This window comes from Passer montanus, unplaced genomic scaffold (assembly GCF_014805655.1).
Source record: "Passer montanus isolate IOZ18808 unplaced genomic scaffold, ASM1480565v1 scaffold66, whole genome shotgun sequence".
NCBI classification, from domain to species: domain Eukaryota; kingdom Metazoa; phylum Chordata; class Aves; order Passeriformes; family Passeridae; genus Passer; species Passer montanus.
Genome location: NW_024371704.1, coordinates 2604502 through 2628941, shown reverse-complemented (window position 1 = coordinate 2628941; position 24440 = coordinate 2604502). Strand labels below are relative to the sequence as shown.

The window sequence follows — 24440 nt, the reverse complement described above, 5'->3', positions numbered from 1 at the left end:
AATGCATGGGCTCAAGGAAGATGACACATGTTTGCATAGACAGACCTAAACTGTTGAATTCCTGACTTCTGAGAGGATTTTTGTCTGCATCAAAATGTTTTTAGATCAGGCTTTGGGGGCTGCATGTATTCTTTAACTGTGGGTAGAAGCGTTGGCATGTCACCACAGGCTGGCAGTGCCAAGTGAAAATGCAGCGTCACTGCTAGCAGCTCTGAAAGCTTTGCAAGTTGCTATTAGTAGAAACTGTAATTAAAACCAAGCTTGTGAGTTGATTTTGATGAGAGAGCACTAACAGAGGGTGGGGAATAGAAGGGCTGGGGAGCTGCAAGGAGTGGGTGCCATTCCTGTAGCTGTGTCTGCATCATCCATTCCAGCTGCCAAGGCATCTGGGGCTGTCTCTGTAGGAGAGTGCTGTGCACCTGTAATTATACCACCAAAACTGCTGTTACCAGGTTTGTTTGCCACATGGGGGGAGCTGGGGCTGTACTGACATCTGTGCCTCCTAATGTAGATCTGACATTAGGTCAGGTAAGTGCACAGCTGCCCCTTGATCCTGCTAAGGTTTACTTGTGTACTAATCTCTATGATTTCAGCTGCCTGCCTATGTAAAACAGGGTTAGCACAGATGGAAGTAGTACCAGTATCTCTGTGTATTGACAGAGTTCAGGTGCTAACAATGCTGATGACAAAGACAGTAATGTTTACCGCTGCTTCATGGTGATCTGTTACATGTTTCCTCAAATTCTAAGTAATGCTTTAATATTTAGTGTTCTTTTGGGAAGAAGTTTAAGTCTTAGAGTATGAATCCTAAAGCTGAGCTTGAATACTAAACATAAAGTTATGTATAATTAAAAAGGATACTTTGTGACAAGAATGGTCTTTTCTATTACAGCTTAATGTCCAGGAAAAAACAGGGTTCATTGACTAGAACAGAAATTTCATTTGTAAAAAGCCTTTGTGTATTTTTGGACTGAAATTTCCCTGTGGTTTTTTTACTAGCCATAGTTGTCATGTGTAGAGCCTGCTGAATACTGTCAGTAGGCCTTGAGTTAGCATGTATTGACTGGACAACTGCACATGGTATCCCTTATTTCCTGTAAGAAATGACAGGCTTTGCAGAGTGGAAACAACATTTGTGTTTTTCTCTTTAGGAGTCTGACCTGACGTTCCGGTTGGCTAGTGGCCTTGTTATTTGGCAGCCAATGTGGGAACATAGGCAGCCTGAAGTTTCTGCCTTCAATGCTCTTGTAAAACCCATCAGGAACATCGTTACAGGTCTGTGACTTTGCTGTGGTGGTGGAGCTCCTGACACCTGGGAAACCTTTCTCTTTCTTTGCCTGATGCTGCCCTTGCATTCTGTACCTGAAGGAATATGTTGGTCCTGCAGGAATTAGTCAAACCTTAGAGTAGTTCAAGGCAATTGACATTTGCATAATAATTAAACAGGAGATGGGAGAACCATCACAAGTAGGAAATTAATAACTTTTCAGTAGTTATCACTTCTCTCAGCCTTATATAATTTCTGTTAGCCTTATCTTCCTTAGTTGCTAAGAAGGGCAAAGACAGTATCTCACAGCAGCCTGACATGAGTGAAGAAATCTTTCCCAAACTGGCACTGGGCAAAAATGAACAGTGAAGAGCACACAGGTGGTTCTGCTATCTAAAATTTGATTTCCAGCATGATATGAAATTAGGAAAGGTAGTTTCAAGAGAGTCCAATGAAGACCTAGGTTGTAAATTCATTTTTGGATACTGGAAGGGGTTGCTTTTCCTTTCTGCTTCAGCCATAGTGAGATTGGAGTTGGGTGTTTAGGCTTCCAAGGCTTTGGCATCCAAGTCTTTTTGTCTGGCCTAGTCCTAAAAAATATTTTTACTGTTAAGTTTTAGACAATAGTTTTTTAAGAATTCCTGCAGGGTGGTGAATGGAAAGTGAGCAGGGTATACTGCAGTAGCATTGCTTTAAATTCTCATAAACATGGAACTATAGTGAGAATGTAATTCACTGTATTAGGTTTTTCTGGTAACAGGTCATTTTGGATGTCATTTTGTTCTGAAGACTCAGTGTTCCTACTGGGGAAGTCCAGAATTAAAAAGATTCAGGTGTTCCAGATGATTTAAAAGAGTCTCTTACATCTTGCACTTTGTCCCTCTGCTTCAACTTCTAGAATTAAAATATAGTATTTCAGCCCTGAAACTAACAAGGGAAATTAGTCCTAAGTTTTCTTTGACTATTGGATTTTTTTATAGGTCTATGTGTGGTCAGAAAATCCCTAAAAATAGTTTCAGAAGTGAAGTCTGGAAGGAAAATGCTCTATGTTTTGAACATTTTTTCAGCAGGACAGAAATACTATTGGAATGAGGTCTCTTATGTCTAGGAAGATGCTGCTATCTTAACATTTTCTCAAATGGAAAACAAGAGTCAAATTTACTTAAATTTTCCTTCAAACAACAAATAAAAAAAAACTAATGAAGAAGCTTTGCAGTATTTGTTTTGCAGTCAGTCTGATTCACAGTCATATCTGCACAGCTTTCAACAGGAATTTCAAGACTTGTCATCCTAGTCTGTGTGATACCCTTGGTCTGCTGCAGTCTTACAGATCAAACTTTGTGACATCCATGTATTTCCTGTGCTGTGCTGAAGGCATTTGGCAAATTGGAAATCACTATTATTCTGAGTGATTTAACCTAGAAAAGGACCTGAATATATGTACAAATAGGATGAAGATCTCCAAAATAAAAGGCACTACTCTGAACAGGAAAACACAGTTGATGGATTTAGGATGAAATTTATATTCAAATTTAATTTTAAAAATAGATTTTTCAGCAGACAGTGTTGTTGACAACACAATAGAAAGAATTGAAAAAACTAACATAATCCCATTTTCTTTTTATGGCTGTGACTAGTGTCTAGGAAGCTTGAAGGAGATAGATGGATGGTTTTGTTTTCTGTTTATCCTTTTATTATAATACTTTAGAATAGGTATATTATAGTGCAAGAGGCATTTCCTGAAATGTCCTGCTTTGACTTCTTTCCACAGCCAAGAGAAGTTCTCCCACCAATAATCAGAGTGTGACTTGTGAATCCCCTAATCTGGACAGTGGACGTACTGAGGTAAATTCTGTGCTAAGCTTTGACAAGCTTGAATAAGGTGCTGAAGGAGGGGGGGAGAATAAATATTGAAAGAGCATTTATAGTTACCAGCCTAAAGTATTTAATCATCAGAAATTACAGGTATTCACAGCTAAGGCTCCCAACCTTGTTTGCAGTGGAACCAAAGCATGTGGGGTGTATCTGTCTGGGTCTCCTTGGCCTTATCCTGTCTTATAGGATGGGAGCCTGATCTCGTATATGGCAGGAGGCTGGAGCTTGATTTTAAAGTTCCTTCCATCCCAAATAATTCTTCTGGGCAAGAGAGCTGTACAATGTACAATATACCCTTTTCCTGTACAATGCCTTGTATTGAGAAGCCCCAGGCTTGGTCAGTTTTTTCCATGGTATTATGGTGCAAGTAACTGTTATGTCTAAGCTCAAATTGCAGTTATACAACTAACATGGGAGAGATAAATATGTTTATGTACCTATTTTCTTTTTGACAACTGTCCAAAGGGACTGCAGGTGGTCTGTGAGACAACGCAGCCAGATCCTGTACCTCCAAAGGCTTCTGGTTCAGCATGCCATCCCGGAAATTCCTTGGAGGGAAGTGTATCCTCCCAGACCTCCCAGGAGAAAAGTTCTGCACATCCCAGGTATACAGAGACCTTGAGGAGAAACTTGGGCTTGTGTGATTCAGTAGTGGAGATCACTGTCCATCTTGAATCCACTTCTCTCTGGACGTGCTGAGTGCTGCATGTTTGTATCAAATTCTGAATTCAACAAATCCCAGTTCTGGGTGGTGAAAAAGATGGCAGCACTTGTTACTCAATGCTGCTTTCTCCAGAGAAATCTCTAGCTGGATTGAGGAGAAACTTGGGCTTGTGTGATTCAGTAGTGGAGATCACTGTCCATCTTGAATCCACTCCTGTCTGGATGTGCTGGATGTTTGTATCAAATTCTTAAATCCCAGTTCTGGGTGGCGAAAAAGATGGCAGCACTTGTTATTCAATGCTGCTGTCTTCAGAGAAATCTCTCGCTAGCCTGTTGGGACTGTTTCTTTGGTCTTTTCTAGAAATGTTGGAATTAAAGACTAAAAAAATAACCCTCAGGTTCACCCCTTCCAGGCTAGATTCAGCCTCAGGTAGCTGACATATTATCTGGCTTCCTTATGTCCAGATTTTCTTTCCCCCTAGCAAAGAATTTCTGCAAGCCTCTCTCCACTGCCTTTATTATGCCTCCTTTGCATCCTGCTGCATGGCTGGCTTTACTGACCCAGAGGAACAGACTAACTAAAGAAGCACAGCTATACAAACAGGCTTCCAGGTTGTCCTGCAGTGCCCAGGCTCTGGTTCCCAGCTTGGCACTAATAAATTCATCTAGATTTAGGCACATAAAGGTAGAAGTAGATTTTCAGTAGTGCTGGACACTCAGTAGTGTCATAAAGTAAATCAAGATGATGACTATTTTCAGAGTTTTCAGAGAGGGAGGGCTGTAATTTTGAATCTCTATGGATTTAGGAGTGTCACTTGAACACCTGAAAAGTCTGGTCCTGTTGCTTATCCCTTCTGAGAAATGTCATATCCAAAACACTGCAGTTTAGAGAAATGGCTTCATTACAGTGACAGAAGTATAGGATGGAGTGATTTTCTGAATAGCAGCTAGGAACAGCTCTGACCTCTCAAATGTGAGAGCTCAGGACATCCTTTCACTGATGCAAAGGAAAAAGCTATTCCTTAAGGCTCTCATCCCATCAGGAAGCTTCCCTTGGGGTTTTTTTATCAAGCCTGTTGTCAGTTCTGGATCTGTATTTAATTTGTATTAATGTGAGCCATTAAAACTGTAGGTGGGGACAGAGCTGCCTTTCTGTGTGTGAACACTACTGCTCAGAGAGTGCACAGCTGTAAAAAATAAGCAGCCTTTTAAGAAGACAGAATCAGGTGATTAATTTATCAAGCAGGGTCTGGTTGTTGCCATGGGGATGAAGCTTCAGACAGACTTTGAAGAGAGCATCATTATGCCTCCTCATTTGCAGGACTCATTGATGAGTTAAAACTATACAGGGAGCTTTGGTTGCCAAGCAACAGATAACTGTGGAACAAATGTTGTTTACTCTGCTTACCAACAGCCAAAGTATTCCTTTGTCCTTGGCCAAGGGTTGAAGGAAAGCTGCATTTCCACTTTCCCTGCAGTCACAGGCAACCATGAGCTGATTATACAAGCACTAGATTTTCCTCTAAATGAACTACAGAATTTAATTTCTGGTTCTTCAGGAACTGCCTAAACAAATGGCTTGTTCTGATCCCAGCTGAGTGTTGCTCTTCCACTCAGTGTAATTCTCCATAGAGAGATGACTCAGTTTAATCCTGAAGCAAATAAACCACAGCCCTTTATCCAGCTGCTACCTCAGACAGGCTGCCTGGGAAACAGACTTGGCAGGAAGTTACAAATATTTCATAGGGAGAACATGCCTTGCTCCAGGCTGTGTCATGCCTCAGGTTTGCCTGTGCCACAGACAGGGCAGCATGAAAGGCTGTTTGTTTAGCCCCACACACTGCTCAGAATCCTGCAGAAGCCTTTCACAATTGCTACTGGGATGGCAGGTTTTATTTCCTTTGCTGGGATACTTTGGGTATACTTCTGACTTTTTGCAGGCTAGATGGATGTGACACAGCTTAAGCTTTGACAAAGCCACCCTTCATATCAGGTTTATGGGGAAAATGTTACAGCATATTCCCATTTCACGTTGTTTTCTTTCCTAATTCAGTTTTTCAGGTTTTTGTGACAGCTCATTTCAAAGTTGTCAAACTTGCAGCCTTTTTACCTGGAATACAGCACTAGGAGGAACTTTGAGTGTGTGTGTTTTGTGTAGTGTGGCATATGCTGATATAGGCTGGTCTGCAGTTTCCAAGTGCCTCCAGCATTGGCTTGTGGGGCTGGCAGCAAACTATCTTCTGCAAGTTTGAGCTCTGCATCCATGTGTGGATCCAAGCCCAGCCTTGACACCTGCTCCCTGTTTCCAGGCGTGTAAGCTGGAGCAGGGTTCATGTGATTCCAGCTGGTGTCAGTGTTCCATGCACACTTTTCTGCCTTTGCAGTCCCATGCCTGGAAAGCACTCAGAGGTCCCAGGAATCAGTATTGCTGCTGTTTCCTAAGGCTCTCCTGGACCATGGCCTTGGACCCATCTGTTCAGAGTGTGGTGGAGATGGGGATGACCTGTCCACACTGTTGGCATGCTGTTCTGCAGAGTTGAGAATAAAAATGGTTTTTAACAAAAAAACCAAAACACCAGCTTGATCTTCTTGTGATGATTCTCAAATGCCTGAGAACATAGTACATGAAAATACTCTTAGCTTTTATAGAATCCCAAAATCCCAGAAATAAGCAGGTCATGGAGGTGTGTTACTAATATAGAATGGAAGCTTTCAAAATGTGTATGCAGCAGACAGAAAAAAGTTTACAGAGTTCCTGCACCACCCCCAGGATTTCACACCTTCTCTTACCATGTGATTCTCATTACTGTGATTCCCTTTCACTTGCTTCTTTCTGACACGTTGTCTCCTGACAGCTAGTGACTGTCCAGAGGGTAGATCAGGCCAGTTGTACTCAGCTGGGAGCAAAATGGTATAAGAGATTAGAAATAAAAAGTTTGGGGCATTTTATTGCAAAAGAATGACTTGCAGATGCCTTTGAGATCTGACCTTTCTAGATTCTCATTTTTGAAGCTCACTACAGCTGTCTTGCTTTTGTGTGCACTGATTTCTACAATACTTAGGAAATTCCATATTAAAATCCAGTGGGAAATTGATAGGGCAATAAAATTGTAATGAGGGTTTAAAGGGTGCTTTTCTCTAGAAACCTGGGTAAAAAGTGCCCATAATAGTAACTTATTAACTGCAGGGCACCCCCAGTCAGGGAATAATGATTTCAGAAGGCTGAACAAGTGCTTTATTAAGCTATATTATATTATGCTAATACTATATTTTAAAACTATACTAGAGAGATTCTGAAGAAAACCCCATGACTGTTTACCCAAAGTGATTTGTTAATTTGACTCTGCTGAATGTTGTTTGGACTGATTGGCCAATTAAGTCAAAGCTGTGTCCTGACTGTTGGGAGACAATCTCCATAACACTTTCCACATTTGCCAAACAACAGGAGCAGCAAGTAGAGATAAGAATTGTTTTCTCTTCTTCTCTGAGCTTTCTCAGTGTCTTTCCCTAGGAGCAATCCTTGGGAAAATTGTGAATCTCTTCTCTGTGAAGAGAGCTGCAGCCACAGTAACTTTTATTTATAGAGGAATCAATTTAATTAGCTTAAAAGGTTAACTAACTTTGCTGCCTTGCCTGCGTTTTCTTAAGTAATGCCTGATATGTGCAAATGTAAACCATTCCTAAATATGTATTATGAGTATCAGAACTGCAGATGCTTGAGGGTTGTCTGTTTACTGCTGAACATATTACTCAGCACAGGTACTGTAGGCTTCTCTTCAGATCACAATTTAAGAAAACATCTGTGCAAGAGAACGGTCAACAGCGTGTACTGGAGTCCTGTGGGCATCTGAAAGCCAAATATCAGTTAGGTGCCTTCAATAACGCTTCCCTCAGTTAGGTGCCTTAATCCCAAAGCACTTTATGCAGAGAGCCGAGTATCTGAAGAGGCCTGAGGAAGCTGAGGACTAACATTTCCACTGTGCCCCTTGGAACAGGGTGTCCTTGGTGATTCCGCCGTGCCAGAAGTCTCGCTACGCCACGTACTTCGACGTGGCTGTGCTGCGCTGCCTGCTGCAGCCACACTGGTCCGAGGAGGGCACGCAGTGGTCGCTGATGTACTACCTGCAGAGGCTGAGGCACATGCTGCAGGAGAAGCCAGAGAAGCCACCTGAGCCCGAGGTTACCCCTCTGCCAAGGCCTCGCAGCAGCTCCATGGTGGCTGCTGCGCCCTCTCTGGTGAACACCCACAAAACCCAGGTGAGCAGTTGCTGTCGGTAAGAAAAGAGCTGCTGTTGTGGTGGTGCTGTGGAGGGGTTGCTGAACAGGTGGTGATGGGCACAGCTTTGGTGTTGGCTCACTTCCAGATCAGTCTTACTATCACATACCTGCATTGATTCAGAAAGAGACCCTGAGAGCATTGAGGGCTTCAAAGGCAGAATCTGATGCAGAGAGTCAGAGCTGGTGACTGCTGAAAGCTGGAGTGTTGATTTGGGACAATTAATCTAGAGTGAACTGGGATAGCATTAGTTTTTAATGTGAGAATGTCCTTTTAATGTGAGACTGTACTAATGCAGTTGTCAGAAGAAATTATTACCAATGCCTTTGCTTTACAGTGTAATGGCCAGGACCCACTGAGCTTCCCTGGTGTGCTCCCTCAAATGAGAGAAAGGGAACTGTGTTCAGCACAGGACCGCACACTTCAGACAAACACTTGTGTTAAAATTTTGAATTAGGCTTGGCAAACAGTGGCAGCGAGCAAAACCCCTCTCCATCTTGTTACTTCTGCTGTTATTCTTATTACATAACTTTTATATTTGCAAAAAGAAAAAAATCTTAGAGAAACTGTCCTAATAGGTGCCAAGTCTTGCTCCCTTTTTGCTGGACAATCAGCCCCATTTTCCTGACCTTGGTGCAGTCAAGATCTTTGTGTTTGAGCTTAAATATTTTTTTATTTTGTGTTTCTCACCTGTTCCAGAAATAAAAAAGGAATGTTGTTGCAGTTTCAGTTAATCTCCTTGTGGATTTGTGCTACTTTTAGGTTTTGCCCTCTTTTCCTGTCATGTGCAGCAAATGCTGATTTACTTAGTTGATGGAACTGCCTTACAAAATTTAGCCGAGATTCTATTTTTGTCATCCAATTTTATGACATACTCAAATAAAAGACCTGTTCATTTTGCTATCAAATGTCTTTTTTGTGTTGGAAATCTTAGAATTCCCGGTGTTTTTTCCTCAAATTGCTACTTTCAGGGCTCTGACGGATTTTGACTGGAAGGAAGATGAAATATCTTTTCTCCAGTAGACCCCAGATGCTCAAAATCTAGAAGACAAGCATAAACAATGTAAATGTTACTCCTGTTAGTTTTAGATCTCAGGACTTTATAGACATTCTTACCCTTATTATGAGAGCTGGTGGTTACTTGTGGTTCTAAGGGCTCAGCAGCAGCAGTATTATTTAAATTGTGTTATAATTCAGTGTAATATCTATGATATGTTTCATCCCTGTAAAGGCTTGCCATAGCTCCATTAAGGCCAGGTGATAAGAATTACTATTCAATCTTAGTCTACCTGTGTTTGGAGATGTTATAGGATTGCTGTGTGTGTACAAAAAACCCTCCTTAATATCATCTCCTGGAGGGAAAATTGAAAAACATTGCTGTTGATGTGTTTCACTGTTTCCATGCATATACTGCCCCTTTGCTCTTGCTCATAACAGCCTGGTGGTTTTGCATATTAGCAGGTTTAGCTCCCAGTGCAACAGGGAGTGCAGTCAGTGGTTTGCAGAGGCAGTGGGAATGAGATTGTCTTCCATGGGCACTGGCTGCACTAGTATTGCCCTGGTTCTTCTCTTTATTCTCTAAGACACTTCCTGCCTTTTACAGGCTTGGCTAGGTCTTGCTTTTCTAGGCTATTTCACTTGCAGAAGACTCCATTGCTGTTCTCTAATATTGCTCTGTTAAATCCATTTGGCAATTCCACTGGGTACCTTTTGGCTCTTAATGTGAGGACTCTGTCCAGGGCATGTTTCTCTCCAGGGCTGAGTCTGAGTGCTTTTGGTAACCTCTGTGTCAGTCCAGTGCATTTTTGCCATACCTGATCAAAATAAAATCCTGTTCCAGGGTTCCAGTTTGTTAAGCAGAACAGCTGTGATGGAGGAAGTGAAATGGTCTTTCAGTCAGCAAAACTTTCAACTCATGCTCCCCTTCTTTACAACTTTGAGGACTGAAACCTGTGCAACACACAGAAGCAGCTGGGCTCTGGTTCATCCCAGCTGGTTGTAGGAACATCAAACATAAGTCTCATCAAACAAGGCTCTCTGCTAGTTCATTGCAGAGACTGCCACCTCCCAAAGGCTGGGATTTGTTCTTTCTGTTAACACAAGGGGTTGTATGCTGAGGCTTCACAAGCTTGTCTGACACAGGGTTATGCTTAAAGCCTGTTTTTTCAGTCTAGACCTGAAATTCCTAACAGAGCGCAATCATTTCTACTCAAAGGTGATCAATAACTTCTCAAAAACATTGGCACTCTGTGTTTCAGCAGGAAAGATAAAAAGTGGCAGGCAAAAACTGAGTAAAGAAAAACACATCTGCCTGCAAATCACGTCAAGGAGCAGTAGATTTTTGTGGCAAATCAGCATTGTTTCTGTTCTGCAATTTATCAGAATAACCAGTAAACTGATGATCCTGCACCTCCCTGAGCCTCGGCAATGGAGTCACCATCCCTGGATGTGTTTAAAAAAAGACTGGATGTGGCACTGGGTGCCTTGGTTTGGTTGAGGTGTCAGGGAATGGGCTGGACTCTGATCTTGAAGGTGTCTTCCAATGTTGTGTGATTCTGTGATAAAGGAAACATGTATGCAGTGAATTCGCCACTAAGGCAGGTGTAGGATGTGGAACCTTCAGATGTTCACAAGCTGCTACAGTCTTTCACTTCCTTTGCAGGGGAAAGAGACTAAAATTAATCATGGGACCAATGCAGCTGTAGTGCTCACTGCAATGCTGATGAAATGCCAAGATTCTCAAGCGTGATATCCTGAGAGCTGAGAGAAGTGCTAATGAGCTGGTACACATACAGTCATTGCAACAAAATCTAGAGGAGCAACCCCCAAACTATTTTGCTGACTTATCCATCTTACGCTTATCATAAATCCATGTAGTCTATTGCTCAGAATAGCCATGTGATTAATCACTGTTCAACAGGATTGATTCATAAAAAAACATTGTAATACCACACTGCAGATTTAAAGTAATTCTGTGATTTGCTTCTGTGGTGTTGTTTCCTTAATACCTACTCTGTGCAGCTATCAAAGCTGGGACTGTGTGTTTGCATGGTTTGTCTCAGTAGACCCTACTCTGTCTTTTGGTGATCATAAACCACCTACTAAAACACTGATTTAGTAACCAATGGACAAAAATACTTAATCCAAAATAATTCCATACAATGTTTTATAGCCAGAAGTGGCCAGAGAGCTATAAAGGCTAAGAAAAAAGCTCTGCGGAGTACTTGGTGGCCTCACTGTTGAGAGTGGCTAGGGTTGAACCCTTATTTACTGTGTATTGGATTTTCTTTGTGACTCCTCTGAATCTTTAATCATATATGTGAAGTGGTAGATAAGCATACCTTTGTACTACAAACAGTGGTGAGGAGGAGACTTGCTGCTGTGTGTCTCCTACATTCTTGTCCTTATATAAAAAATTAGGACGGAGGATTCGGGGTAGTCTTTGATTAGTTTGAAAAGGCTTCAAAAAATATGTGATCCCCAATATTTGGTACTGCAGACACTGTAACAGGCGTGAGGAGGAGACTTGCTGCTGTGTGTCTCCTACATTCTTGTCCTGATATATAATATATAGTCTTTGATTAATTTGAAAAGTCTTCAAAAAATGTGTGATCCCCAATATTTGGTACTGCAAACACTGTAACAGGTGTTAGACTTAAGCTGCAAAGGCTTCACTGGGTTCTTCTGGACCTTGTTGAACATAAAACTGCACACTTGTGTACTGCAGAAGCTGGCTCTTCAATTTGCAGTCTGTCTGGGCAGAATCTAAACCTGTCATAGTGGTCACTTCATCTACCCTTGGCATATGGCTGTCTCTGCATTGAAAGCAAAAAGGTGTTTTAACATGACCTGCTTTTCCAGCTGAATATTTCTGGTGGGACAGCAAAGAAAAAGAGCATTCAGTTGGAAAAAAGCTGATATTTAGGCAGAAGCAAATTATCCAGCGGGAATTTCATTAGGTCAGCTGCAGAAACATCTCATGGAAGATTGGCATTAGATCTTTATTGAGAGGAGATGGCTTAAGCTGAGTTTGTGCCAATTTCCTTCTTTGCAGCAGGCAGGTATGGCCTGTGTTGTTTGATGCACAGGTGAGTTGAGTGAGCTCTCCTGAAGCTGGGGTGAGTGAGCCTCATGGTTTTTGCTGTTGTGGGACATTCTGTAATATAGGAAGGGGGGAAGTTTCATATGAAAAATGATGGACGGGGAGCTCTGTCATTACAACCCAAGGATGTTTACTGATTTAGAAGTCTTAGATTTCTTTGAGTAAATAAATTTTCTGAAAGTTAAGTTTCTTGAAGGGACAGTGCTGCTTATTGCAGCTTAGTTCCAAAATGTGTATTTAAATGTGTATGTTATTAAGGGCACAGATCTTAAATGACGCCCTTTGCAAAGGGTAGCTGTTATATTTGCTCATGGTCCTAAACCAATATCTAAAGGGCATCATCAGTTACTTAGAGTCATACCTGGCATCAGAGTCAAACATGTTCTTCCATGACCAGGCTGACAGCAATTCCTGAGGCTTTCCCCACAGTGTGCTGTAGTTTTTTCCTTTGGTGACTGAAAAGTTAGACAAAGTAAATAATTCTGGAAGTTTCTGAACTTTGTTCATTTATTTTTCTTTAAATATGTCAACTTAAAAAAGTGTAATGAATGGGAGGTCTTTTTGTCTGCAGTGCTCCTATGACAGTTCTAGGAAGTAGCTCCTTTTTCAAAGCTGATTGTCCTCTGTTTCTCCTTGTGCTTGTCTTCTTTTGGGGGCTGCAGGATCTTACAATAAAATGTAACGAGGAAGAAAAGTCACTAAGCACAGAGGCATTTTCCAAGGTTTCACTGACCAACTTGCGTAGACCAGCGGTTCCAGATCTCTCCACAGACCTGGGGATGAACATCTTCAAAAAGGTGAGTGAAAGAAAACTGCACTTTATGATTCAGCACCTCAGTGTCTCCCTAAGTAGCTGCTGAAGGTCTGCTCAGACCATCTATTCATGAGGTCTGCTTAGAATATATATTTATGCCATATGTGAGATCACAATCCTTTTCATTGGAACTGATTCTGTATGTTATTATATTGGTTTTTACATGCACATCCCAAACATAATACTGAAGTCTTTATTCAAGTAATTGTCCTGATAGAACTGCATGAGAGGAGGCTGCTCAAATAAGTGCCAGTGCTCACTGTAGTTCCAGCTAATTCAGTGAGTTCTGCTTTTTTTACCTCGTCTTAGCTCTGGGTTTCCAACCATCCATTCCATGCTCAAGGTCAGAGAATGTCATAAAATTATCTGAGGGTATCCATCCCAGCCTCGGGCAAGACTGAAATCCTTCAAATGCTCACAGGATCCCAGCATGCAAGTAGATTCTACCATGGGAAACGGCCAAGATAAAATGCTCAGAGTGCAAAGTTATACTTGGAGAATTATATCTGTGTTATCTTTTTCCCTGAAGTGGTTGCTCTTCATGCCTCAAAGCTTCTTAACTGCTCCTGTATCTCTGCCCTTCCTGCAGTTCAAGAGCCGCAAAGAGGACAGGGAGCGCGAGCGCAAAGGCTCGATCCCATTCCACCACACCGGGAAGAAGCGCCAGCGGCGGATGGGGGTGCCCTTCCTGCTCCACGAGGATCACTTGGATGTCTCCCCCACTCGCAGCACTTTCTCCTTCGGCAGCTTCTCTGGGATTGGAGAGGACAGGCGTGGCATGGAGAGAGGAGGGTGGCCAACCACCATCCTAGGTGAGGGGTCGCTGGGTCTGCCCCAGGCTCTGTGTCGCTCCTGTCGTGAGCATTCGGAGAGCAGCAGGGGCTGTTTCTTCATCCAGTCCTTCTGTCACCCTGTGTTCCTGGTTTTGCTTGCACTACACATCTGCTGCTAACTGCTCACAGCATTATGCTTCAGTTCACTCTTTCTCTGAAAACCTCTTTACTGGAACAATAGCTACTGTGAGAACCTGTACTGATCTCTGTTCCACTTCAATATACTTTCCTGTGTGGTAGCAAGCATTGCCCAAGTGCAGCTTCAAACAGATTCAAAGAATTATTCCGTTCCCTTCTTTAAAAGAGAAACCTTTGGCGAGGCAGCAGTATCATTATTATGACAACACTATGACAATTGTTAGCAGCAGTATCATTAGCATCATTAATAATGTTGTTAGTATGCCGAAAAGTTCTATTCACAGTTTTCCTGGAGTGTGTATTGGATACAATATGAATAGGATATTTTCTCAGTGAGGCTTACACTGTCTTGATACTGCAGAGGTACAGTGTTTGAACCTAACAATTTGCTACTTCAAGTTTCCAAGTTCACAAAACAGTGTATTTTTTTGTTGTCTGGAAGAATTTCCTTTGCTTTAGCGCTCCTCATTCTAATATACTTACTTTTGGGGGCAAGGGGAGAAGAAACTAAATTGCTATAGCATGTCCCAAAGGGTGGAGTCGAGGCTTACACTGACTTGATACTGCAGAGGTACAGTGTTTGAACCTAACAATTCGCTACTTCAAGTTTCCAAGTTCACTAAACAGTATATTTTTTGTTCTCTTGAAGAATTTCCTTTGCTTTAACGCTCCTCATTCTAATATACTTATTTTTGGGGGCAAGGGGAGAAGAAACTGAATTCCTATAGCATGTCCCAAAGGGTGGAGTCATACAGTGCTGACCAGTTTTATTTTCTTGAAGGTGCTGGTGATTAAGAATGCAGGTGTCAGCTGAATCAGTATGTGCTGAGGGGAAGAGCCTTGCAGAGAGTTTGGACCATTTGGTCTCTATGTCAATGAACCCACATGAGGGGTCTCACCATAATGTTTGCTTCCGCTTCACAGTGTGATGAAAAACCTTGATTTTTACAGACTCCAGTCCTTTAATTTTTAACTACAGCTGCTGTCTCCAGCCACCTCTCAGGCAGCTAAACAAAATCTCCATTTCTTGTCACCCTAGGGAAGTTTACCAGGAGAGGAAGCTCTGACACAGCGACGGAGATGGAGGGGCTGAGCGCGCGGCACTCGCACTCCCATCACACGCTGGTCTCTGAACTGCCAGACCCTTCCAACAGCCATGGAGACAACACAGTCAAAGAAGGTAAATTTAACACGTCAGGACAGGTGTTTCACTGAAACATCAACCCCAAAGAGCGGAAGGAAGAGTTACTGTTTCTACATGTATGTGACTAATTGATTTTTCCATTTTTGTTTCCATATCTCTTGAGGGGCTTTTTTTGTACTATGAAGAAAAAGTTTTCAAACTCTTCATGTTTATCTGGAGCAGTTGTTAAAACAGTGGTGGCCATCAGCAGGGAGAAGGCATGGTTTGAGGTTTTTTTGCCTTACCACAACACAAAAGTGTGAACAGAAACTTGGTATTGCTCTCTTTAATGGTTTCACAGGGAATTTTGTGATATTTAATGCCTCTGTGCAGTCAACAGCTGCTGGATTTTGCTGGAAATCACAAGGTTTTTCTATTTAATTCTCCTCATTCCAGTTGGAGGTCTGGCTTGAAATTTACTCAAAGTTTCCCTGAGGGCCCTGTGTTTTGAAGGCCTCTGGAGAAATGGCAATACCAGTGTGACTGCAATGGCAGAGACAATAGATGGGACTTGTGATGGGGAGGAACCCTTCTCTTATCTCTGCCTGGGCTGAACACGGGGATTTGAGGGATAGGGGCAATGGCACAAGTCCCTGCCTGGTGCAGTGGGCACATCTGGCACATCTCATCTGTGAAGGATCTGGTTCATCCACCCTGGAGGTGTGGCAGAGGTTAAGCTGGCCCATGCCCTGTGTCAAAACTTCTGCTTCAAAGAAAAACAGATGGGTCACTGTCATAGGAGGCTTCCTTCTTAAGGAACAGAAAGACCAGTATGGAGATCTGACCCATTACTTAAAGAATTCTACTGCCTCCCTGGGGTCCAGGTTCAAGATGAGAAAAGAAAGCTTTCTGTTATGCATTATTGATTTTTCTGGTAGGTAGCAGTGAAATTACAAGTAGTCCCAGGGTAATCAAGAGAGACTTCAGGATTTTGGGATGACTGATTAAGGTAAGAGGGGCAAAAATAGTGTTCTGCTGTAGCATTCCAGTCATAGGAAATTATGAGGGAGGGCAGGAAGAGCCAGAAGATCAACACCTGGCTCTGTGCCTGATGCCACTGGCAGAATTTTGGCGGTTTTGATCATGGGTTGGTTTACATGACACCAGGCCTGTTGGTGACAGGCTACTCTTGACCCAAAGTGGGAAAAGGCTCTTTGCACAGAAGTTATCAGGGCTCACTGAAAGAGCTTTAAACTGGATTTGAACAGGGAGATGGTTGGTCTTGATGGTCTGAGAGGTCTTTTCCAACCTGAATCATTCTGTGTTTCTGTGTAGAATTTGGATATGGGGTTTTGATACCCATTTTGAAAAAAAACTAAGCAAAAAATCAGTGAAAGAAAAAAAAATCTGCCCTTGGATACTCATCAAATTTTGTAGCTCAGGAACAAAGTGCCCTAATGCAATCTTTATTATCTTCACAATACAAATTTCAGTGAATGCCATTAAAAAGTCACACTTGTCAGAATGAAATTCTTTGATACAAGCAGCTAATTCCTGCCCTGATCGTTGACCAAATTGTGGCCTGGTTCATGGTACTGCTGTTGGCCTTAGAATGTGTCTCCTAATTAATATGCCAGTTCAGTGCTAGCACAACTGCACAAGCTGTCAGGAAATGTGATTGCCGCTCTGGCGAGTTGTTATGTACATAATATAACCAGTCTATCACTGAGTCATTGCTTATTAAATGTATTAGATGTCATTAGTTCATTAATTAGAATATATTTATATTTAATAGCCATAGGAAGAGGTTCCTCGTTATTCTCTAGCCCTGTTACTGTACTGTCTGGCACATGGTGGTGTAAACAAGCCTATGGATGTCTTTCAACACTAGAGGTTATATAAACCTACTTACAAAGCACTAGGTGTGGGAAATTATGAGCATTGGGGCCTGGAAATCAGTGTGAGTTTTAAAAACATGAGGCGTGCTTGATAAAAATTTGCACTTAAAGCCAGCTTGCTAAGCTGGGCAGTGCAAAGTTCCTGTCTCTGAACACTGTGAGCTTAAGACTGCAGTGCCTTTCTTGTTGGACAGCTATGCATTTTGGAGATGGTTTAGACTGTCACAGGTACTGTTTTTTTCAACTATTGTGATGAAATTTTCCAGGTTGATGCAACTTGGAAGGCTGTTTCAAATTTGTGCTGCTGGTCTGCTACCTTCACCCCTCCCTTTCAGCTGCAGAGTTCTTTCTCTTTGCCTTGCAGGGGCACTGCTGCTTTTAAGATGAGGCACTGGATTAATGCAGGGAGAAAAGTCCTTTTGGATTAGATTTAGAATGTCTGAGTTGCCTGATCTACTTGACTGCCCATTTAACATCAGCTTGAGCTGCCAGAGAGCTGAACTGATAGAACAAGCTTGGGGTTGTTCTAATTTACAATGTGTTAAAAGAAGAAATGAGTTTACCTTTGATCCCTGTACACATGATAGGAATTAGGAGCTTGTGATTTCTTTTGGCATTACAAACCCCACTTTAAGAGCTGCTCCTTTTAGACAAGCTCAGCCTCAGTCTTCTGTTCCAGTTATAGAGATAGAAATTTATTTACAGATCACTGTTTTCCTCCCTGCAGTGAGGTCCCAGATCTCCACCATCACTGTGGCCACCTTCAACACCACCCTGGCCTCGTTCAACGTGGGGTACGCTGATTTCTTCAGCGAGCACATGAGGAAGCTTTGCAACCAGGTGCCCATCCCTGAGATGCCCCATGAGCCACTGGCATGTGCCAACCTGCCACGGAGCCTGACGGACTCCTGCATCAATTACAGCTGCTTGGAGGATACAGATCACATTGATGGAACCAACAGCTTTGTCCACAAGAATGGCATGCTGGATCTCTCGGTAATTGGCAAGGAACGAGGAAAGCCAGGTCCCTCTTCTGTCAATATAGCTGTTCCATTGAGATCAGGGGTTTGATGGGCTTTTCCTCCACCTCTTTATATGACTTCTCTCAGCAGTGTATAAAGGTCAGTCAGATCCATTTGTGCATATCCTAAAAGTCTCCTCTGAGAAACTGCAACTCCTGTTACTCCTTGCAAGGGGAGCGCATGGGCATGTGGAATGCACACATCAGATCTTTAGTGGTATTAACCTAATGGCTGTGTTCCTGGGGCATGCACCAAATTCCCTGTAAAATAATGTAAGACTGAGTAGCACCTTTCTTCTAGCACCTTAAACCTCACTTCTTCTGCTTTCCCCTCAATGATTTGCCAGCTCTTGGTGCACTGAAGCCGTGTTCTCAGGCTCACAGATGTCATCTCGTGGTTTCCTTTTCAGCCTGTCTGTGACTTCTTGTCTGACATCTAGGTTGTAGGATTTGGTATTTAGGGTTGTGTATTATTTGTTCAGAATCTGTACTGTGCCCACTGTAATGAGTCTCTGGAATCTAGAATTTCTAAATATTACTGGGAGAAGAAATAATTCTGGCTTTAAATATGATGTTTGAATCTCTCAGGTGGTCCTGAAGGCTGTTTACTTGGTTCTGAACCACGACATCAGTTCCCGGATTTGTGACGTGGCCCTGAACATTGTGGAGTGCTTACTGCAGCTTGGTGTGGTGCCCTGTGTGGAGAAAGTTCGGAGGAAGAGTGAGAACAAAGAAAACGAGGCCCCTGAAAAGAGACCAAGTGAAGGATCCTTCCAGCTTAAAGGGGCTGCTTGTGGTTCAGCTTGTGGGTTTGGGCCACCTCCAATTAGTGGAGCTGGAGATGGAGAAGAAGAAGGAGGTGGTGGAGGAGGTGGTGGAGGTGATGGAGGCGGTGGAGGAGGAGGAGGGCCATATGAGAAGAATGACAAAAAACAAGAAAAGGTTTGTCTTGCTTCTCTCTTTATACAATTCCAAATGTACTTCAATGCCTGCTAAGATTGAGTATGCATGTGTGTGCAACTGCCCTTCCCTTTTGCTCTGGTGCTCACTTGGGGTTCTGCTGAGGAAACATGATTAGCAATTCAAGCACTGTAACTACTGCAGAGAAGCAGCTGCCAAAAATGGAGCTTGTGAGCCTGGTACAGACATTTTCAATATCTTGACAAAGTGTTTGAAACCCTCAATGACAATGTTTTTTTCAGGTTTATTATTCTTAGCTTGTAAAGGAAAAATGGAACCCAGTATGTGAGCACAGTTTCTTTTCTATTTGATTACTAGAAGTCTTAAATTTTTCAGTATTGCTATGAGAATTGGACAAGAGATGCTATATTGCTGACCTCTTAAGCTGCAACTTATAGTAGCACAATATCTAAGACATTTTAAAAAAGAAGCTTGGTTTTCTACTCAACCAAGCCAACTCTGTTTTTCAGGGTTAATTTTTTGAAGTAAGTTCTGAATGGTATGCATAGCGTGTAGCATCTTCACATTTATAGCATAATTTTTGATGGGAGCTGAAAAGGAGGGGGCTGGTCTCTAAACGTGAAAAATAACTGGAGTAAACACTTCAAGAATAACAACTCAGTAATGGAGTGTCTGAGATGGGAAACAGAAAGCAGTTAGTCAAGAATAAAATGCTAACAAAATGCCAGTGGTTGTGCCAGGGTTACACACTGTCCTTCCCTCTGTGACCCTCAGGATGAAGGCCCATCTGTCAGCACCCATAGGCTGGCACTCACAATGCTGATCAAAATTGTGAAGTCCTTGGGCTGTGCCTATGGTTGTGGAGAGGGACACCGGGGGCTCTCTGGAGACCGCCTGAGACTCCAGGTATTTCGGGAGAATGTAAGAGAATTAAAGCTCATTAAAGTGTCCCCCCTTGTACTGCTGAGATGGCTGCCTGCCCCCTCTGTAGCTTTCCCTGTATTGACAGTCAGTGTGTTGCTTTTTGCCCCAGCTCACAGACTGTGTTGCAGCCCAGCCGTAGCAGATTTTCAGCTGTAGTGTTGCCTTCCAGTCCCTGGGGCTTTCTAAGGGCACACCTGGGGCCCAGGGTGCTTCTGGCCACCCCAGTGGATGGGTTGGGACAATACATGGGAGCAAATTCCATGTGTGAGCTGGTGTTAGTAATTTTACACAGGACAGTACCCCAAAAGAGTGTGCTACTTACAAGAGGTGCAGCTATCTTGGGTTGCCTATGCAAATCCAAAAGTCTGAGGTGTAAGTATGCCCACCCTTGCTAATGGTGATTCTGACTGGTTGCTGCTGGGCTGCTCCATCAGCTCCTGATGGTTGGAGTGCACTGTATTTGCACTGTACTTGTTCTGTTGTTCTCCAAGGAAGTAAAAGACTCACTCGTGCCCTTTTGAAGGATATTGTGGGTCATCACTGTTGATTCCTAACATTTTTGGTTCTGCCCCAGTTAAGACCTTGGAAAGTGCTCAGAATGTAGCCCAGACATCAGATTTAATCCAGAAGTTTGTCTCCTTGAGATCAGTTCAACTCCCCGTTATATGGGAGCCTTTAAAAGGCCTTCTCAGTGCCTGCCTCCTCCTCACCTTGTGTGCTTGCAGAAGGGAGCATTTTTCATGACTGTAATGAGAGTTTACTAATCCCACAGGATGTGTGTGAACCACATTCTTCTCCATGGCTTTGGTAGCTTGAGCCGTGCCAACAGAGCTATAATTAGGTTCTGGGCTCTGAGGTTCATTTCTCAGAAATAGATTGGCTGCTCTGTGTCCTTGCAGTGTTCTTGTGTTAGCTAGATTTCCAGGTACTGCAGGAGTGGACATAATTGGACAAGATGGGGTGAGAGAGTCCCAGTGGTAGCAGTAGAAAGGCTCTTCTGCACAGAGCACTGGTTGAACAAGTACCATATTCATCACCATGTCAGTTAGATTTTTCTCTTGGAGCTGGGCCAGCAAAGCATTTAGACCTGTGCAAAACATCAAGTATAAATGAATATGTCTCTTGGAACCAAGGTTCTTATCAGGCCCATTGAATTGAGGAAAATATTTTCCTACATGTGTAAGTCTTGCTGCATTTTCTGTGTGTTTGTCTGGCCAAACTGCTTTGCATGCAGCATTTGTGTTGACTGCGTGGACAATCATGTCTGAGTTTACTGGAAAGCTAAGCACCCTATTTTAGATAACAGGAGAGTTCATGTTTCCTGTAGAGGTGATACTTTAGATTCTTTTAACTCTAGGCTGCATGGGGTCCCAGTAGGATGGGTAGCTTTGTGATAAGAAGTTGACAATGAATAGCTTTTAATTAAAATGTTGGTGTTCCATATGATGTAAATTGGTCATTGGATATAAGGGCATTTGGTAGGTTGGGTCTGAGCTGGAGGGTGAAAATCAGATGCCTGAGGCTAAGAGCCTGTTCCACCAAGGCACTGATCATTGACAGAGGTGGTGCAGTCCCAGTTCATTTACATCCAGTGAGATTTTGCGTTGGGGTTGGGTCCAGAAAAAGACATGAGATACAGCTGGTAGTGGCTTTATCAGCACCTCAAACAGTGGGGCCCATACTGGTGCACTCTCTTTTGTGCTGAATTTCTTGTGGGCTCCAGAGGTGAACCTGTCCCGTTATGGGAATGTTCAGAGACAGCAGAACACTGGCTAAGTGCACAATTACCTTGTTCTTGTGAGCAAAACTTGAGCATGTGCTTTGATGTGATATGATTTATGGGCACTGTTGCAGGCCCAGAACTGCCTCACCAAACTGTACAAACTGGACAAGATGCAATTCCGGCAGACCGTGAGGGATTACGTGAACAAGGATTCTCTCAATAACGTGGTGGATTTCCTGCATGCTTTACTGGGCTTCTGCATGGAGCCAGTCACTGATAGTGAGTATTCCTGGCACCAGTCACTTGTGTGTCTTAAACTGTGCCATCAGAAGGAAGCCACATTCTTGTCCTTCACAAACTACAAAATGTGCTATTCTCAGAATATATAAACTGTATCCTTAGTCAGTGGGGTCAAGGGAGTTGGACCTCTTTGGATCTGACCACCCAGTGACCTTGCCTTGGGATCTTGTAGCACACAGTGCACCTGAAATTGAACGGTTCCCTTTGATTCATCCTTTCTCTTGTTCATGGCTCTTCACAGAGTTTAATTTTCATTAAACCATGCCTCGGGCAGGAAGCTTTCTGCTTCATAACATGACAAGGCATCAGGCCAGTTTAATACACAGTTTATTCTGAATGGAGGTATAATTGAGCTTTAAAACCCTCTGTGGTGCCTCAGAGCTTATAAGGCAGCACAGTAAGCAGCAAGAACTGCTTGAATGAACGAGAATATAGACACACAGATGCATTTGCCTGCAGTTATATTGTACATAGTGGGGGTTTGAGGATTTTTTTAAATTAGGAAAATTACCTTCTATATTGGAACAATCAAACATTTCTGCTTGGTCACTGCATGAAACAACATTTAAAAGTGACTGTTTACAAACTAGGAATAGCTCCTCTGAAACACTCAGGGAGTCTGACTAATTTATTAGCTTGTCTTTGATGCCAGGAATTTCAGAGAAAGCATCAAAGAACATTATATAGCCAGCTTTCATTTGGATGATTCCCATATGACATTTCCCTAAGTATTCATCAATTATTGACTGGCTTTTTCTTTGAAACATGACAGCTTATATAGCTCTTGAGAGTCTTTTCTCTCATCTCAAGAAACTGGGATGTTTTTGTAATTCATGTAAATGCATAATTATTTTTTGAGTCTTTCTGAAAGCTTGCTGTTCTTGTGCATTCCTATAGTTCAGAAGATTTTTGTTTCATGGGTGTTGTCACTTTGCTGCTTAATCAGACACCTCTTATCCCTTAGAATGGTAATAAAAAAACTGGAGATATTGTTCAAATTTGAAGCCTTATTCTGCACCTCTTTAAATGAGAGATGCGGATGGAACAAAGCTAGAATTGTCCTAATATTTTCAATCCTTTTTCATAATACAGCAATTTCTGGGAAATACTTCCATATTTATAATTCATTTTACCCTTTGCTTCTGCTATATTTTTTGTGGGGTGGGACTGTGAGAACTGAGTGTAGGATATTAGGTGGAAACTTGTCTCATGTATCATAATCCCTTTACATGTGTCTTTAAGCCCTCTCCTTTAAACTGTTCCCAACAAGATGACTTGCTTACACTTGAATTTTGCAGATAAGGCTGGATTTGGGAATAACTTCACCACAGTGGACAACAAGTCTACAGCCCAGAGCGTGGAGGGTATTATTGTGAGTGCCATGTTCAAGTCATTGATCACTCGCTGTGCATCCACTACACACGAGCTCCACAGCCCAGAGAACCTGGTAAGCCCTTGATACCAAGTTAATAAAGTGATTGTCTCCCTGTACTGGGCACTGGTGAAGCTGCATCTCAGAATCTGAGGACACTCAGAAGTTTTTTTCCTAGAAAATGGAAATAGGGATGGGAAAGGGTCTGGAGCACATGTCTTATGAGGAGCAGCTGAGGGAAATGGAGTTGCTTAGCCTGGAGAAAAGGAGGCTCTGGGCAGACCTTCTTGAGCACATGTCTTATGAGGAGCAGCTGAGGGAAATGGAGTTGCTTAGCCTGGAGAAAAGGAGGCTCTGGGGAGACCTTCTTTCTCTCTACAACTTCCTGACAGAGGTTGTATCAAGGTGTTGGTCAGTCTCTTATCCCAGGTAAAAGTGACAGGACAAAAGGAAATGGTCTCAAGATGTATCAGATGAAGTTTACGTTAGATATTAGGAAAAATTTTTTTCACTGAAATGGGAGGTCAGGTATTGGAGCAGGCTGCTCAAGGAAGTGGTGAAACTGATGCCTTAGAAGGCTGACCTAAAACAGAGGCTAGATGGAGTTAAAGAATAAAGTAGGGATTTATTAAAAGGCCTCAATGGATCCACCTTGGGCAGCACCAGAGCCCAGCCAAGGCTACACCCATGATGAATCAAAATGGTCACAAAATGGACAGCAGGTCACGGGGTCTCTCACTTTTATAAGTTCTGGTCCATTTTTGGTCCATAATTTGCGTATTAGAGTTAATTGTCCAGTTACAGCTTAAGCTAATGAAGTTCCATCCTTCTTGTTTTTCTCTCTTCAGTCCACCATTTTTTATGCTCTTGGGCTTGAAAATGTGATCATTGGTCCTTGGTCCCCAGCTAGAGAAGGAATTTTGTCTCCCTACTCTGTGCAGAGAGCTCACCATTCCCTCATATAAAAAATATAAAAGCTAAAACCAGAGGCAACAAAACCACTATCCCTGAAGGAATTTGAAAGATATGAATATGAATGTGGAAGCAGGGACGTGGTTTTTTGGTGGACTTGACAGTGCTGTTTTAGTGGTTGGATTCAAGTATCTTAGTGGTCATTTCCAGCCTCAGTTCTTCTATGATTCTAAAACCACAGCTGCAATGAATCACCTTTCAGAAAAGCCAAAGGCAGT

General features: G+C 42.6%; 1 protein-coding gene across 18 annotated transcripts in view; it reads left to right on the top strand.

Annotated features, from left to right (window-relative positions):
* The window catches only part of UNC80 (unc-80 homolog, NALCN channel complex subunit), a 131877-nt gene that overhangs the window by 15363 nt on the left and 92074 nt on the right, over window positions 1–24440 (top strand). For 16 of the 18 annotated variants that reach the window (XM_039728781.1, XM_039728780.1, XM_039728770.1 and 13 more), the window contains 12 exons: window positions 1152–1275; window positions 3039–3112; window positions 3608–3747; window positions 7801–8062; window positions 12846–12980; window positions 13587–13809; window positions 15008–15148; window positions 17717–17985; window positions 18599–18952; window positions 19706–19852; window positions 21710–21857; window positions 23177–23325. In XM_039728781.1, coding sequence (XP_039584715.1) covers window positions 1152–1275; window positions 3039–3112; window positions 3608–3747; window positions 7801–8062; window positions 12846–12980; window positions 13587–13809; window positions 15008–15148; window positions 17717–17985; window positions 18599–18952; window positions 19706–19852; window positions 21710–21857; window positions 23177–23325 — 2166 coding nt within the window. The remainder of the gene's footprint in view (window positions 1–1151; window positions 1276–3038; window positions 3113–3607; window positions 3748–7800; window positions 8063–12845; window positions 12981–13586; window positions 13810–15007; window positions 15149–17716; window positions 17986–18598; window positions 18953–19705; window positions 19853–21709; window positions 21858–23176; window positions 23326–24440) is intronic. The other 2 variants (XM_039728767.1, XM_039728779.1) reach the window with 1 other exon arrangement.